Source organism: Telopea speciosissima, chromosome 9, assembly GCF_018873765.1.
Source record: "Telopea speciosissima isolate NSW1024214 ecotype Mountain lineage chromosome 9, Tspe_v1, whole genome shotgun sequence".
Classification (NCBI taxonomy): domain Eukaryota; kingdom Viridiplantae; phylum Streptophyta; class Magnoliopsida; order Proteales; family Proteaceae; genus Telopea; species Telopea speciosissima.
The window spans coordinates 58027615-58042718 of NC_057924.1; the positions used below are offsets into that span (position 1 = coordinate 58027615).

Below are 15104 nucleotides of genomic sequence, written 5' to 3' on the forward strand. Positions count from 1 at the left end.
TTCGCCACTGGTTTCGCTTGGTGGGCCGAGAATGCCCAACAACTCAATTTGTCTGGTAAATTACTTGGGGATAACGTAGCTCATGCCAAATTAATTGTATTCTGGGCCGGAGCAATGAACCTATTTGTTGTGTGTCTCATTTCGTGTAGAAAGTTTGTTTGCTTCAAATCAGTTGTACTCAAGGTTCTAAAACTCGGGTTTTGACTAGGTTTCAACCAGCCAGAAAACGAGTTCGTCTCGATTTCGACCATATCTCAGTCAAAACTTGGGACTTTCTCTAGGCTAACTAGAACCTTGATTTTGAGGCCCAGAAGTTGTTTTTTTGCCCTGATTCTTGTTATGCTGCATATTCTTGACACTTTAAACTCAATCCATGCATTAATTTCACAAAGAGAACACTAAAAATATTACTTGTGATTTTGATCCAAGTTTGATACTGTATATTGTTCTTAGACATGGTATCAAATAAGGTTTAACCGGAACATAACTCCTTCAATATAAATGAGATTTAAATAATCTCGGATTTGTTAGAAAGCTTTGTTTTGATAGCTTTCCAATAAGTCTAAGATTGCTTAAATCTCATTCATATTGAAGGAGTTATGTACCGATCAAACTTAATTTGGTGTGCGTGAATACTATCAAAATCACTTTGAATGACAATATTCTTTTGGACATCAAAACAAATGAATATTTTACCGTATTTTTTGTATTTAGCAATGTTTTACCATATTAAGATTTATGCAATTTTTAGATTTAAGAAAAACCCAAGCATTAGAAAGTTAAAAATTGCACCTACAATCGAAAATTCAGTTTTTGTTCTTGAACTGGGGGGTTGACTTTTTTTTGCTTTTGAAATTTGATTTTTTAACTATTTTTATTGGATTCAAATATGTGGGTATTTGCTTATTTATGAATAATATCTTAAGTAAATGAAATACAAATACAAAAACATTTACTTAAATGATGGTTTCTGCCAATTTCTGGCATAAATATCTGTATGTCCTAGTTTCGAGCCAAGTTTTCCCTAGTTTCGATGGGCATATGTGTTGAAACCACCGAAATATGGTCAAAACCACTCAAAACCATCGAAACCCGGTCGAATCCAGGGATTTTATAAAATCTCCCTTCAACTCATCTCGAAAACCTGAAAAATCGAGTTAACTCGGTGGTTTCAACAGGTTTCGATCAAGTTTTTGTTCCATGGCTGTACTAGCCCAATTCTGGTTTGATCCTCTAGCTCTATACCAAACACATGGCAAAGAGATGGGTAGGGGCCATATCAACCAAAGCAACCACCGAATATTAATTTTTATAAATGGTAGAAATTATATATTAAATTAATGAAAAAAAAACGTTGTCTCGTCATGTGCCCTTGTGCTCATACATAGGAGTGCACAAAATTATCGCATCCGGATCCTCTCCAAGTACTTGGGCGTCCAATTCCTCCCAACCACCTATCCAATGGTTGGGAGGACTTGGACATGCATCCCAATATCTGACAACACGTGAGGATGTGTCTAAGTCCTCCCCGTCGTTGGATAGGTGGTTGGAGATAATCTTCTACCTCACGTCCATGAAGTTAAAAATTCCATCCATGTTGATGCCCTTGTACATGCTCTCATTGGCCTCCACAATGATGCAAGGGTTACACAACCAGGCATCGATCTCTGCCCAAAATTAATTTCACAAGCATGAATGTCCATCTACGGGCACCCGTTTGGTACAATACTACAATCTTCCTCTCATCGATAACACTCTATGGACACATGCAATGAACAAAATGATAAAGAGTTTTAAATAATAGTAAAAATAAGAAATTCTAGAGAAAGACAAAATAAGAAACAATTTCTTATCTCAAAAAAAAAAAAAATTTTGAAAATAAGACAAGGGACAATTAAATGAAAGTGTCAAATTCTAAATATGCTTGTCGAGGTGTCCATTAGACTCTCCCTTTAAGCAATAATCTAATGGACATTTTGAGGTATCCATTAGACCCTCCCTTTAAGTAATAATCTAATAGACATTTTCTCCATCTTTCTACATGATGTTTTTACACATTACTTACATCCAAAGTTGTGAGACATAATATAGTAATAATAATAATAATAGGTTAAATCTCTAATCAAGGATGATGACAATAAGTCGTCACCATCCTATGTGACACCCAAAAGACAATTCATTTTCAAACAAGACAAAACCTATTAAAGATAATAATTTTTTTTCCGCTATTGAGAACTTCTAATCCCTTCAACCGTGGTTACACCAAGCAAGACCCATAATAACAATAATGTATCAAAAAAATTTCAACAACAAAAAAATGTGAAAAAATAATTGAAGTGGGGATGAGAATTGCACTACGAAGATTGGCTTATATACAAGAAAGCACAAATAAGGAATCAATATTTTGAACTTTTAAAAAATAAAAATTAAAAAAGTAGGACTAACCCACCCTTCTTTTAGAGAGGGTTTTCTGAAAGGCAACATGGTCTTAAATTGGGGCGGCATCAATGGGAGCATGCATGGAAGCATAAATAGGGACGAGAATTTTGCTTTTTCATGGGTTATTTTGCCTCTCTGCTTAAGCGTAGGGGCCACATTACCTTTCATTATTTTTTTTCTCATAATATATATAGTAATATTAATTTTTGATAGTTTTACATGATTGTGATGAAATATAAGTTATAAGAAACATATGTTAGGAATTTTTTGTTTTTTTGGTAGGAACATGTATTAGGAATTGGGTGATAGATAAATAGATAATGTAGATGAAAATTGAGAGAGATAGAGAGAGATATTGACATGGTTGGGTAGATTTAAGGAAACGAATTATGTTTTTTTTTTGTTTTTTTTGGTAAATAGAAACAAATTATGTTGGAAATATTGAAGAAGACATCAATTAAAAAAAAAATCAGTATAAAATATATAAAATGTTTTTTATTGGTAACTAAATATATAAAATGTTAAAGCATCGTGCAAGCAACTCACACTACTTTTAATATCTATCCATCCATCTATAAAATGTTAAAGAATCCTTCCTTTCCCATGGATTAAATTTTTGGGACTTAAAACAATTTTTTTTTTCTCTCTTTGATCTTACGAATTAATGCAATCATAAAAAGAGTCCAACTAACGAAAAACTTCTCGAATCAGCAATCCAAAATCAGAAGGTATCACGTTTTGGGCGAACCTCTTCTTTCCCACCTGATTTTGATCTTATATCTCTTGCTTTCGGTTGGAGATTTTGAGCATATTGATTTAGCATCATTTCCACTCGTCTCAATTCTCTCTCTGTTTTTCCTTCTGCCCTTGTCTGGAAATTTCTGGGGCTGATAGTTGGTTTCTTCAATCTGATTGTAAGTTTCTCTCTGCTTATTCTCTACTTTCTGGGTATTGCTTGATTTGCTTCATATTGATTCTTACTAAGGATTTTTATTGTATTGCGTTGTTTTTTCGCAAGGAAAAATTGGTGATTTTGGTTTGGAAAGAAGAGTTTTTGTTTTAAATGTAGGCATCTGTTAAAAAAAAATGCATCTTTTCGGTATCTAGGAAATTGGTGCATTGCGAGTTTGTTTTAATGGCTTCAATCGGTTTGAAGTTCATGTTAAACCTTTCTGTTTGAAGTTAGCAAAGTTCTTCTGGTTTTCCAATAAATAAATTCAATTCTTTTTATAGCCCAACAAGAACAAGTAGAACACAATGAAGAATGTTACTGTATTTATATATATTAAAAAATCATAAAACGAGAAGGCCCAAAAAAAAAATAAGAAGCTCTTCATATATGGGCATGCTTGTCGTCCTCTTCTTGTGCACCTGAACCATTCCTCTTTCCTTGCCTATTTTCATAATGTTGATATCTATGTATCTGTATGTATTATTTTTTTCTTCTGGGGGTACTCACTAGTAATAGGTGTTATGCAGTTATATGTTTGATTTCTTTGAAAATCTAGTTCATGAATAAGTGAAGCCTCTCCTTGAAAGTAATACTTTTCTGATAAGTTAGGTCTTTGCTTCGATTTTGTTTGTGTAAACGCTGTATCAAGTATAATAGAAGTATTCACAGTTTTAGAACTACCCACTTCATATTCCCTTGTTGTAATGTAGATTCCTCTGTTAAGTATACTTACTCTTCATAATCTGATAACATAAATTGTGATCGAATAGAGAAACTAAAAAAGGAAAAGGGGTTCTGAAGATTAGGAAGAAGATGGAATACATCATGCATTAGTGAATCAATGTGCCAGTTATTCTTTTGAGAAGAAAACAAAGACCCTTTCATTCTCACCCTCCTCCACTCCCCCCCCCCCCCCCAACAAAAAAAAAAAAACAAAAGACACAGGTTATCCATTAATAACCTAAACACTAGAAACATTAGAATTAGGTTTACTGTGTTCCTGGCTACCTGAATTAATAGAAAATATTTTAGTTTTTGACTCTTCTTTCTGTCTCCTCAACTTGTTTGAGTGGGAATTTCCATTTTAACAGATCATCCTCTTGACCATCAGACATAGGACTCAGAGGACTTTACGTGGCTCAAACTCTATTCCTGCAATCCTAGACCAAGAGCCCAGCCACATGTCTGTGGAAAGACTCCACACTTAGGTTCATTCAAGCAAGTGCAGCTTGAAGAACCTTCCATCTGGCTGTATCTCATATGGGTCCCACCAGGGCTAATTTTTTCTGTGCTGCCTATTTTTGACATTTTAAACCCAATCCATGAATTAGTTTCACAAAAAGAACACTCAAAATAGTACTTGTGGTTTTGACCCAAGTTTGATAGTGTGTACTATTCTTGGAAAGCTTCCTAAGGCAGAAATCTAGGATCAAATGGCTGGAATTAGGGGATTCTAACTCGGCTTATTTTCATTGATCCTTGAAGTGTAGAACCAACATCTTACCCAAACTTGATGGAGTTGAATTCTTTTTAGAGGATAGTTGATGCAGTAACGATGACATGACTGGATTGATATGACCGGATTTGGAAACCCCAGACCAAAATGGAACTAACCCAACCCATTTTTTTGGATCAACAAGGGTTGGTAAGGGTTAGTTAGTTATTTGGGGTTATTATTGTAAGTTGCAGTTTATTTGTTTGCTATTGGGGATAATCATACATTGGAGAAGAGTCCTATTTGTTTTGAGTTTTGTTTCAGTTTTAGATAACATTAGGGGTTTTAGCTGGTGTTAAAGTATGTTTCAGATTATGGTTGGGATTAGGATTCCTTTGCTTAAGTCTATATATATGTGATGTAGCTATCAATTCAGATATATAGAATTGAATGGATTAGAGATTGGCAGAGTTGCTGTACCGTGTTGTGTGAGCCTATTGTTGGCGTACTTCCTCCCTCTCATCTTCCTTTCTCTCTTTCACAGGTTGGCCATCCTACTCTCCTTGGTTTTTCCTCATTATTGTTAAGCTTGCTTTTTGGTAAAAAAAACCCTCTGGTTGTGATACTGAGGTTTCACATCAATGGCTTTTAGCAATTAGCAGAATAAGACAGCTGTAATATAAATCTCACTCTCTTCTTGAGAATGGCTTGGTGGGCCGCTACTTTGGAGTCTTTTTCTGGGGTTTCTGTAGATCAACTTTCCGGGCATTGGTAATTAGTGGCGTCGTCTTGTTTAATGCCTATGCAAGTATAGAATGCTTGTACTCTCCCTTCCGTATTTCATCTAACCTACTCAAACACAACATGTAGTTCTTTGGGTGACCCAGGACCAGAGGGTATTGGGGTTGTATTTATGATTCATAGAGGGAATGTCATGTTATTTTTCTCCAGCCTTGTTGGTAGTAGTGATTCTTCCTCATCTGAGCTGAAAGAGGTTGGCAAGGGTATGGAAATGACTGGTTGGGCATGATTTTTGAATGTGATTCTTTGTTGATATCTAGATGGCTCTTAGATGGCTTGTGGAGAAAAGCCAAGTTCTTGTGCTTTTTCCGTTTCTTGGAGATTGAGGTCTGTCAAATCCCTCGCTGATGAGTTAGCAAAAGGAGGGGTAAATGGATAATTTTTGTATGTGTGTGCCTAAGTTTTTATCCAAAATGATAATGCACTCAGTAACCATATGCTATCATTTTTGCTTAGATACCATACCATGGCATGAGTATGGGTCAATAGCGAATTCTTTTTGGCCAAACTAATAAAAAGGGAGGGGGGGGGGTTGTGGCTCAGTCAGTGTTTGTCAGTTATTGTGTGAACCAAAATGACATAGTTTCTTACTTTCCTAAAACCACTGAAGAGATACCATGCTGATCTTATAAATCATTGCTTATAGACACCTTTCAATACTTGTATCTAGTGTACTTCACTTGATTTCCTCTGCAGTATTGGGCTATGGCGATATTTATCATGCACTTCTCAGATCTGAGACCCTGGAAGAATCTTTTCCATTCTTCTTTTATGTAGGGAAAGGCAGAAATAAAATGAGCATAGTTTTGGATATTAACTTAATCTTGTTAGGTATAGGTGCTTTTCTTCTAGTACTCTGTACTCGAGACTCTTTATTTTGGGGGGTGTATATGATACTTGGGCTTCCGGAGGGGGAGATAAGAAAATTTACCAACTTGACCCTTAGTCCCAGGGTTATATTTGGTTATTACTAAAATCTCTCTTCGGGGGAGGAGGATGGATTGTTAGTGTTATAGTTTTTCTTTTGATTTTTCTTATGAAAACAAGAAGAAAGAACAGACGTCATTTTCTCCAAGGTCAAAGTGAGAGCAAGAACTTAAAAGAAGGCCTAATACGACATAGCATGCGAAATACCTGGACATATTCAGTTAGTGTTTTCATTGTTGTACTGTGTATCGACACTGATAAGATTCTTACCCAAAGGGATACATATCCTGAATTATAGAGAGAAATGGAGAGATAATTCTCTTCCCTCCAGGTTCTCTTATATCTGATTTTATTCTCAGGCTTGTTCAGTAAATTGATTGTGGAAAATTCTTATTTAGCTCAATATATGCACATGCAAAAATCAGTGGATATTAGATTTTATGGTATCCTGTTCCTTTCAGATTGTTGAGTAGACATATGGTTTAAGCAGTATCTGATGATGACTGTTTCTAAGAAGACAGTTATGGCAATCAAGTCTTACCAAAACCAAGCTGAGTTACTGGTGAGGGACTACTTGCTAGCAGATCCTTTTGTCCCATACACTTCTGTCCTTGGTGGCATATTGGCTTGCAAAATGGTTTGTCCTCATCTTTTCTCTTCTTTGTCTGGTTTCTACTGGGATATTTCTGTACTGTTATTTATGATACACATTGTGACATTTTTTTTTAATACTTGTGTTTGAGTTTCACCCCCCTCTCACATCAGGGGGGGAAAAAGAAGAAACAGAGGGAGGGGGGGGGGGGATGTGAGAGCAGGACTAGCATGTCCTCATTTCTTACTTTTTGATATCATGCTTGTCTGTATATAAGTTTGCAGTTCATTTTTTTCCCTTTGGGGGGGGGGGGATTTCTTTATGTTTTCCTTAATTATATTCTCTGCTCCCAGGTCTATGACATTATGCAGTTGATTAGTTCGTTTTACTTCAGGAGCTATGCTGCTCTTACGAAAATCCAAAAGATTGAATGGAACAATAGGTGAGCACTTAATGCAATTTGTTTCAACTTTTTCTTCCCGTTTATTTTTTTTTTAATCCAATTTTTCATGTCCTATTATCTATTTTTGCAGGGGTATCTCCACTCTTCATGCCATTTTTATCACGATTATGTCAGTGTACTTTGTGATTTTCGCAGATCTCTTTTCTGACCGTAGACTTGCTGGCCTTGTCATATTCCGAAGTTCACCTCTCTCTACTTTTGTACTGGGGGTGAGGACTTTTTTATTTTGAGGTCTTGAACTGGTTTTGATATTCATATAAATATTGGTTTTTACATCTATGCCGTCACAAATTCTCATGTTGAGTGTCTGAGAAATTAGCCTGTTCTATTTGGATGATTGAAGATAATTCTACTAGTTTTAGCAGGACATTTGCCCAGAAAGACACTCAATGTTGTCAAAATTTTCCGGGCATTAAAAGGTGCAGTCTTTAGAGGCCCAGTTGTTTAACTTGAATAAAAATTAAACTGGAGTTCACACCTTTTCCCAAAAATATGCCTCTCCCCCTCCCTTCAATTGTACGTGAGTACCCTTGGCGGTTTCCGACTTATCCTCACTGTTTCTTTACGTTTACATTCAAACAGTATATTGCAGATTCTTTGTTGGCCAAAAAAATTTCAGCAAAAACATTGTGCAAATCAAAGGGAGAGAATGAAGTTCCAATTGACCCCTTTTTTGTTTGGTATTAGTTGGGGTTTATGTTTTCAACTGTCTATCCTCAGCTGACTCTTGTTCTTCGAAGTATTCTGAGGGAATGATACAATAAGCCTCTGTAGCATAAACTAAACTTAAGTTCTTACAGGTTTCTGTTGGATACTTCCTTGCGGACCTTGGAATGATATTTTGGTTATATCCTTCACTTGGTGGAATGGAGTATGTAAGTTCATTCTCCAACATGTTCTTTTTCCCTGGTAGATCTTTATTTTTAGCATAAAAAGGAAAAGAAAATGAGAAGAAAAAGATGCCTTCTATTGAGAACTTTTGACTTTGGAATTATGCACGACTCACAAGATGGTTATTTGTCTCTCAGGTTCTGCATCATCTCTTTTCTTTAGTTTCAGTAGCATATTCTATGTTATCTGGAGAGGGGCAGTTTTACACCTACATGGTTCTCATCTCTGAGGCAACAACCCCAGGGATCAATTTGAGATGGTAATTTTGGATTGCTTATGCTAGAGTTACTTTTAGACGTTAACTTCAGCGATCTTCTTACTTCTGGTATCTGAAATTTCAACTGAGCGACCTAGAATGGACTTAAAATTTTTATGTCGACTCTTCTGCATCTTTTGGTTTTGTAAAGGTATCTTGACACTGCTGGAATGAAAAGGTCCAATACGTATCTCCTTAATGGGCTTGCAATATTCTTTGCCTGGCTGGTGAGCTCTATCCCTTATTCTGTTTTCTTAAATCTTTCTGGGGGATACATTACAGATTAGCCTGTGTGCTGTGCTTGCACTTTATCCTTAAACATGCCTCCTGAAATAAATTATGACTTGCAGGGTGCGAGAGTTCTCCTGTTCTTTTACATATTCTATGATGTCTACTTGCATTCTTATCAGGTAATTGGAAAACCTATGAAACTTCCCTTCATTCTCTGGAATCCCAAGGGCTAATGGTCTCAGTTTGTTTTATTTTGCGCCAGAACTGAACCATCCTAAGTTTAGAGTCCAAGTTACTCATCAATCAACTGGGCATGCTTAGAATCTAATGAAATATGTTAGCATGAACTGGAGCTGGGTCACAGACTCATAGTTCTGTATGAAATACCTTGTTTTTATTACTTGAACTTTGTAGATGGTACTAGGAGCCATCTGAAACTAATACGAATCACAAAATGAATGATGTGACTTTGTACATCCCAAATTCCAGTTAGTCAGATTACATGTTCACTGAGGTAAAATAAGGCAATTCTCACCCACTTTGCTGAACCAAAAATAGTTTGTTCCCTATTTCTTGTGCAACAGGTTAACCAGATGCAACCATTTGGTCGTCTATTGGTTTATGGGGTACCATCAGTGCTAGCTATCATGAATTTGTTGTGGTTCGCAAAGATTGTCAAAGGATTAAAAAAGACACTGGCAAAGAGGCAGTGAGTGATATATATGCTTGTATTTTTAGGATGCATTGTCCTATGCAATTTTTTTTTCCCTTTTTTACCTGTGTAAATTGATAGAGGAAGGGGAGGAGGGGGCTGCTAACTATTTACACAACCATGGTTTCTGATTCATTTTGAATTCAGAATGTTGTAAAGTAATTAAATCATTCTACTTCTTATTACAAGTACCCTTTCCGAGTGTAAACATGGATCAAGTCAATTGATTAGATCTATGCCTTAGTGTTGTTCTTTTACCTATATGTTACAGTACTACAGCAAAATAAAAAAGTAGATAGAGATTACAAACGAGTGTGGATTTGTCTCTTTGGTCGAACTGTTTCTGATTAGTTTGCCCAGTCTCCTGTAGCTTCACTGACTTGGGTAATATTCTTTTCCTGGTTCTCTAGTCTTATTAATAGAATGTTTTATTTGATCATTTTTATGGCTTTCAGACAGTAAAATCATAATGTAGTTGGAATCACTCAATGTGATGAACCTTAACTGGAGACTGGAGTGTCCTTGGAAAACTTTCAAATGTTCATAATGTTTCTGGATTTGATAATGGGTGGAGATCCTTTTCATAGCTGGGAGATCTGGGAGTGCACCTTTATGTAGTGTACCATCTTTAACTTGAGGTTTCTCCATTCTTTAGGTTCTGCTAATTTCATGTTTTGCGCACGGAAGTGCAAAGCTGGCCAGATGGTCTCTTCTACTGTCTGGTTCATATGTGGCTTAAGCAGAACTGTGTCATCAAAATGTTTTGGTGTTACAGAACCTTGAAGTTAGAAAAAATAGGGTCTCCGGTTGTACCATCAGCGAAACTTGTGGATTAGGTTAAATTACATAAAAGTGAACAGGGGTCTAATAATCCAACTTCTGGATTTTGGGAGAGATGTTATCTTTGTTGTAACACTTGCAACCTGCTAGTTGATTTCAGCACATAGATAAGTTCATCTAGGCTGTGTTTGGTATGCATTTTGGAATAGATTGTGAGTTTAGAACGTATTTTTAAACCCTATTTTTTCTATTTTCTCACTTCAGAATGCATTCTAAACTCAGAATCTATTTTGAGAATGTATTTCAGGGTTAGTTGAGGTGGTTAAGTAAGAGCTTAATCATCGTGAATGATGAGTTGTTCAGTGATATTGCATATTTATGTTGAAAGAAGTAGTCATTTGGCAACACTGTTCCCCCAAGCAAGGGTTTGAATGCCCAAATTAGAAGCTTATCTTATAGTTATCTAAGGCAGTGTTTGGTATACATTCTTGGAGTGCATTCCAAATTGATTTTCCAATCTTGGATGATAAAAATAGTTGTTTTATTGTCCGAGAATTCGAAATTGACCTAGAATGCATTCCAAAAATGCATACCAAACACAGCTTAGGTTGTTAAAGCACAGAGTGAATAAACTTTAGTCATTAGAGAACCGGTTTTGTAAATCAGTTCCCTTTGGTTGCACAATACAACAAATTTTAGGTATTTAAGAAAAGAAGAAACCATGTAAAGACTAACAAAAAAACCTCATTACATAAATCTATTAAATATAGGATTATCAAGGCATGCCCCATATTCCATATTAAAAACCTCCCAACCCCCCCCCCCCCCCCCCAAAAAAAAAAAAACTTATATAAATCTTTAAAAAAAAAGGATACTAAAACCCCTGCCCTAACTAACTGGATGATCAAGCTAGGAAATTAGGTAGATTAACACTCACATGGGGCCGGGGTGTGGGAGGGAGCAGAGGGAAGAGGGGGGGGGGGAGAGAGAGAGAGAGAGAGAGTACAGTGGGGTGGGGGAGATACAGGGGCAGGGGAGGGAGATGTAGGGATCAATGGAGGGAGATGCAGAGGTCGGTGACTGGCTATCAGGGGAGATAGAAAGGACGCCCGATGGTGTTCTGCTCCTTGGAGACAGAGCAACATGTGAATTTGACCTTCTTATATCTATGCAGTCGGAGAGGAGGTGGTGGTGGTGGTGATGGGAGGAGTTTCTGAATGTGGTGGTATGGGTAAAATTAGAAATAAGAAAAACGCTGTCCAAACATAGTTTTTGAACGTGAGGTATCCTAGGTATAGTTTCTCTAAATGTTAGGCACCTTAAGTATAGTTTACCTGGAAAAAGAGAGAGCCAAGTTCATAGGTTATGCCTCAAGCATTTTTGGTTCTACCCATAGTAAGTAAGTACGGGATGGCAACACAAAAGGGTAGAGACACTTGCGCGTATTCAATGGATCTAGACTTCAATAATATTTGTAAATTTTTTCCGCCGAAAAATGCATATGGAAATAATACAACATGAGTTTAATACTCATTAAATCGGATTCCTCTTTAAATCAAATTTGGGAGCATAAATATGGGCATATATTCACTATTCACTATGCAGTATACATGTACATCATTCAACAGATTAATAACAGCATGCGGAGTAAGTGAAAATAATTCAAGTAAATTCTGCCATTGTTGCAGAAACTGGAAAAAAAAAAAAGGGTCTTATAACAAGAAATTTGAAATTCAAAATAGTTAAGATGGTTTTAGATTGTCATTTTGAGCTTCAATATACAACCATATGCCACCGTTGGCATATGCCTTTGACGCTATTGTGTTCCTCATTAATCAAATGTCGTCAAGGGTAAATCATAACCTTTCTTGACTCCATTTTAGTTGGTTCACCACACTCCATCCGATTAAAAGTTCCTCAAAGTCTTTGGATGTTTGTGCTTTCCTTTCTTACGTCCCTACAACCAACATAAAATGGATTTCAGGTCCGCCTCTTGTGTGTTCTTTGGCTACAATCCATCTCACTCCAGCTATCGTTGCTTGGAGATCACCCGCAGTTGTCTCTATATTGTGTGCCATGCCCACTTCGATGAGTCTTCATTTCAGTTCAAATTACCATCCATTTTAATTCCTCCATTTTCCTCCCCACCACCAACTGCACTCCCCTTTGTCGTGGCCCTAACCACACTCCCCATCTCCCCTCCATCAACCACGATTCCACCCACCCCTTACTCCCCCGTCCCATCATCTCTCTGGCAAGAACACCCCCCACATACTGAAACCACTCCCCAACTCATTGTGACCACCCCACCCTTACCTTCACCCCCTTAAAACCCATCCCCCACTTGACATATACAACTCTCCCCCCTCTTCACCTCTTGTACCCTATATCTCTGCCCCTCCACCCCTTCCCAACCCAACCACCTGGTCACATCAAATGACCCTATGCAAACGGCCTTCTTTGCCTCCCTAGGGCAATATGACTTAATTGGTAAGAAAACAATGCTCAGGAGTGGCGATTTGCAGAAGAAACAAAAAATGAGAAATCACACAACGCACAACACAAATGGATTTACGTGATTCACCCCCAAGATGGGAAGCTACGTCCACTGCTGAGCAACAGAACGGATTTCAATATCTTTGAATGTTACAAAACCTCTCATACAGCCCTCCCAGAGAAAAGAACGTTATATAGGGAAGCCCTAACCTAGAAAGTATAGAATTGCCCCTAGAACCCAAAAATGACCAAATAGTCAGGATCAGACCAAAACTTAAGATATGTTTTAATATATATCATTTCGAAGGTCTCAATGAGCTCTACACAACTCGCAACCATTGGCGGCGATGTATCTGCTTTTTAGGCCATTCGAGATCGTTTCGAGGCCGAAACAGCCCTCCAAAGATCCTCAACCACTTACTGGAACGAAATTAGGCTTCACCAATAACACTAATACCCCTCCCTCATGGTCGCACCCACCTACTTCTCCCAACCCAACAAAGTCCCTGAGTGACGTGCTGTTATGACTGAAGAGTTTAACGCCCTATTACGCAACAATACTTGGTCACTAGTCCCCCCTTAGCCCCATCAAAACTTGGTGGGTTGCAAGTGGATTTACCACATCAAACGTAAGGTTGATGGCACCCTAGAAAGGTACAAGGAAAGACAAGTTGCCAAAGGCTTCCATCAACAACATGCTCTGGACTACACTAACACGTTTAGTCCACTAGTGAAACCCACCACTATTCGGATGATGCTCACTATTGCTATCTCAAGAGGATGGTTTGTTCACCAATTGGATGTGAACATGCTTTTTTCCATGGCATCCTCCATGAAGAATTGTACATGTCCCAACCACCAAGGTTTGAGGACCCCACAGCACTAGACTATGTTGCAGGCTTCAAAAACCATTATATGGCCTGAAACAGGCATAGGAGGTGAGCCTATGCGCAACCCCTCCCAGTACAGGTCGTCAGGTCTATTGTTGGAGCCCTACAATATGTTACTCTGGCAAGCCCTGATGTTGCTTACTCTCTCAATCGTGCTTGTCAGTTCATGCACTCTCCAATTGACATTCACCAGTCGGTTGTGAAACGCATCTTGCATTATCTAAAGGGCACTCAGACTCATGGTTTACTCATTCAAAAGTTTGCTGATCTCAGTCTCCAAGACCTTCAGTGATACGACTAGGCTGGGAGTAGTGATGAACCGGAATTCCACGGGCAGTTATGCCTTTTTTATAGACTTCCAAGAAGCAACAGACTGCAGCTCCCTCTTCCACTGAAGTTGAATAGAAGGCCCTTGCTGATGCATGTGCTAAACTTACCTGGTTGCGTTTACTCTTCACTGAACTTGGCATCCATTTTCGTCATGCTCCACTCCTATGGTGTGACAACACTGGGGCCACATAACTCTAAGCCAATCCAATGTTTCACACCCGAACCAAGCATTTGGAAATTGTTTCCACTTTGTTTACGACAAAGTAGCTAAAACGAAGTTGACCGTCCAGTTCATTTCTACTAAGGACAAGCTTGCCGGCATTTTTACGAAAAATCCTGTCACACTCCGGCCCTGTTATTAAGGGCCAAGTGTGGCGGGATGTCTCTGACATCCAACCAATCCCCAAGGATCACAAGTGCAGTACCCTATTCACAATCATTGCTCACAGATACAGTAATCAGAGGCAGCGGAAACAATTTAATTAATAGAGATAACATCATTAGTAAGATAAGTCTAAATGATATTTCATTTATATAAATGATAAGGCTTGTGATACAACGATACAGTTTTCAAAGGTAGCACAGAGTAAAAGTATACAAGAAACTATTCTATAACTATATAAAGCATTTATAAAGCATAAAAGAGTGGGGAGATAGCCTGGACTATCAGGCCAAGATCAGGAGGTTGCCCAATCATCACGTGCACACGAAGTATCATGCACTTCAAACTCCAGCGCCGCAAATCCAACATTAGAAGTAACTAAATCACCTGAAAAATAAGGATATCCACAAGGATGAGCTCTCAACTGAGCCCAGTAAGGGGGGTACAAGCATACAAACACAATAAATCCATGATGCATGTGCTAAACTAACATGTTCCTAGCACAGATACTAAGTCTCATGGGGTAT

At 37.9% G+C, this 15104-nt stretch overlaps 1 protein-coding gene across 2 annotated transcripts; it reads left to right on the plus strand.

Moving 5' to 3' along the window:
- Positions 1–3264: 3264 nt before the first annotated feature.
- Positions 3265–9799, plus strand: LOC122638542 (TLC domain-containing protein 4-B-like). Of its 2 annotated transcripts, none has more exons than XM_043831381.1 (9): positions 3265–3353; positions 7076–7191; positions 7500–7588; positions 7680–7818; positions 8410–8484; positions 8638–8759; positions 8908–8983; positions 9107–9166; positions 9572–9799. In XM_043831381.1, exons 2-9 carry the CDS (start codon positions 7078–7080, stop codon positions 9698–9700), a joined length of 804 nt encoding a protein of 267 aa, XP_043687316.1. In that variant the 5' UTR covers positions 3265–3353; positions 7076–7077; the 3' UTR covers positions 9701–9799. The 2 variants fall into 2 exon arrangements, with proteins under 2 accessions (XP_043687316.1, XP_043687315.1); XM_043831380.1 differs by having other exon boundaries at positions 3270–3353; positions 7016–7191.
- Positions 9800–15104: the final 5305 nt, after the last annotated feature.

Bases quoted from the DNA above. Each gene is read 5' to 3' on its own strand.
- LOC122638542 (XM_043831380.1), top strand. From the start codon at position 7,051: ATGATGACTGTTTCTAAGAAGACAGTTATGGCAATCAAGTCTTACCAA. The intron at 7,589-7,679 runs GTGAGCACTTAA...CTATTTTTGCAG, and splicing joins AAGATTGAATGGAACAATAG to GGGTATCTCCACTCTTCATG. The intron at 7,819-8,409 runs GTGAGGACTTTT...AAGTTCTTACAG, and splicing joins TCTCTACTTTTGTACTGGGG to GTTTCTGTTGGATACTTCCT.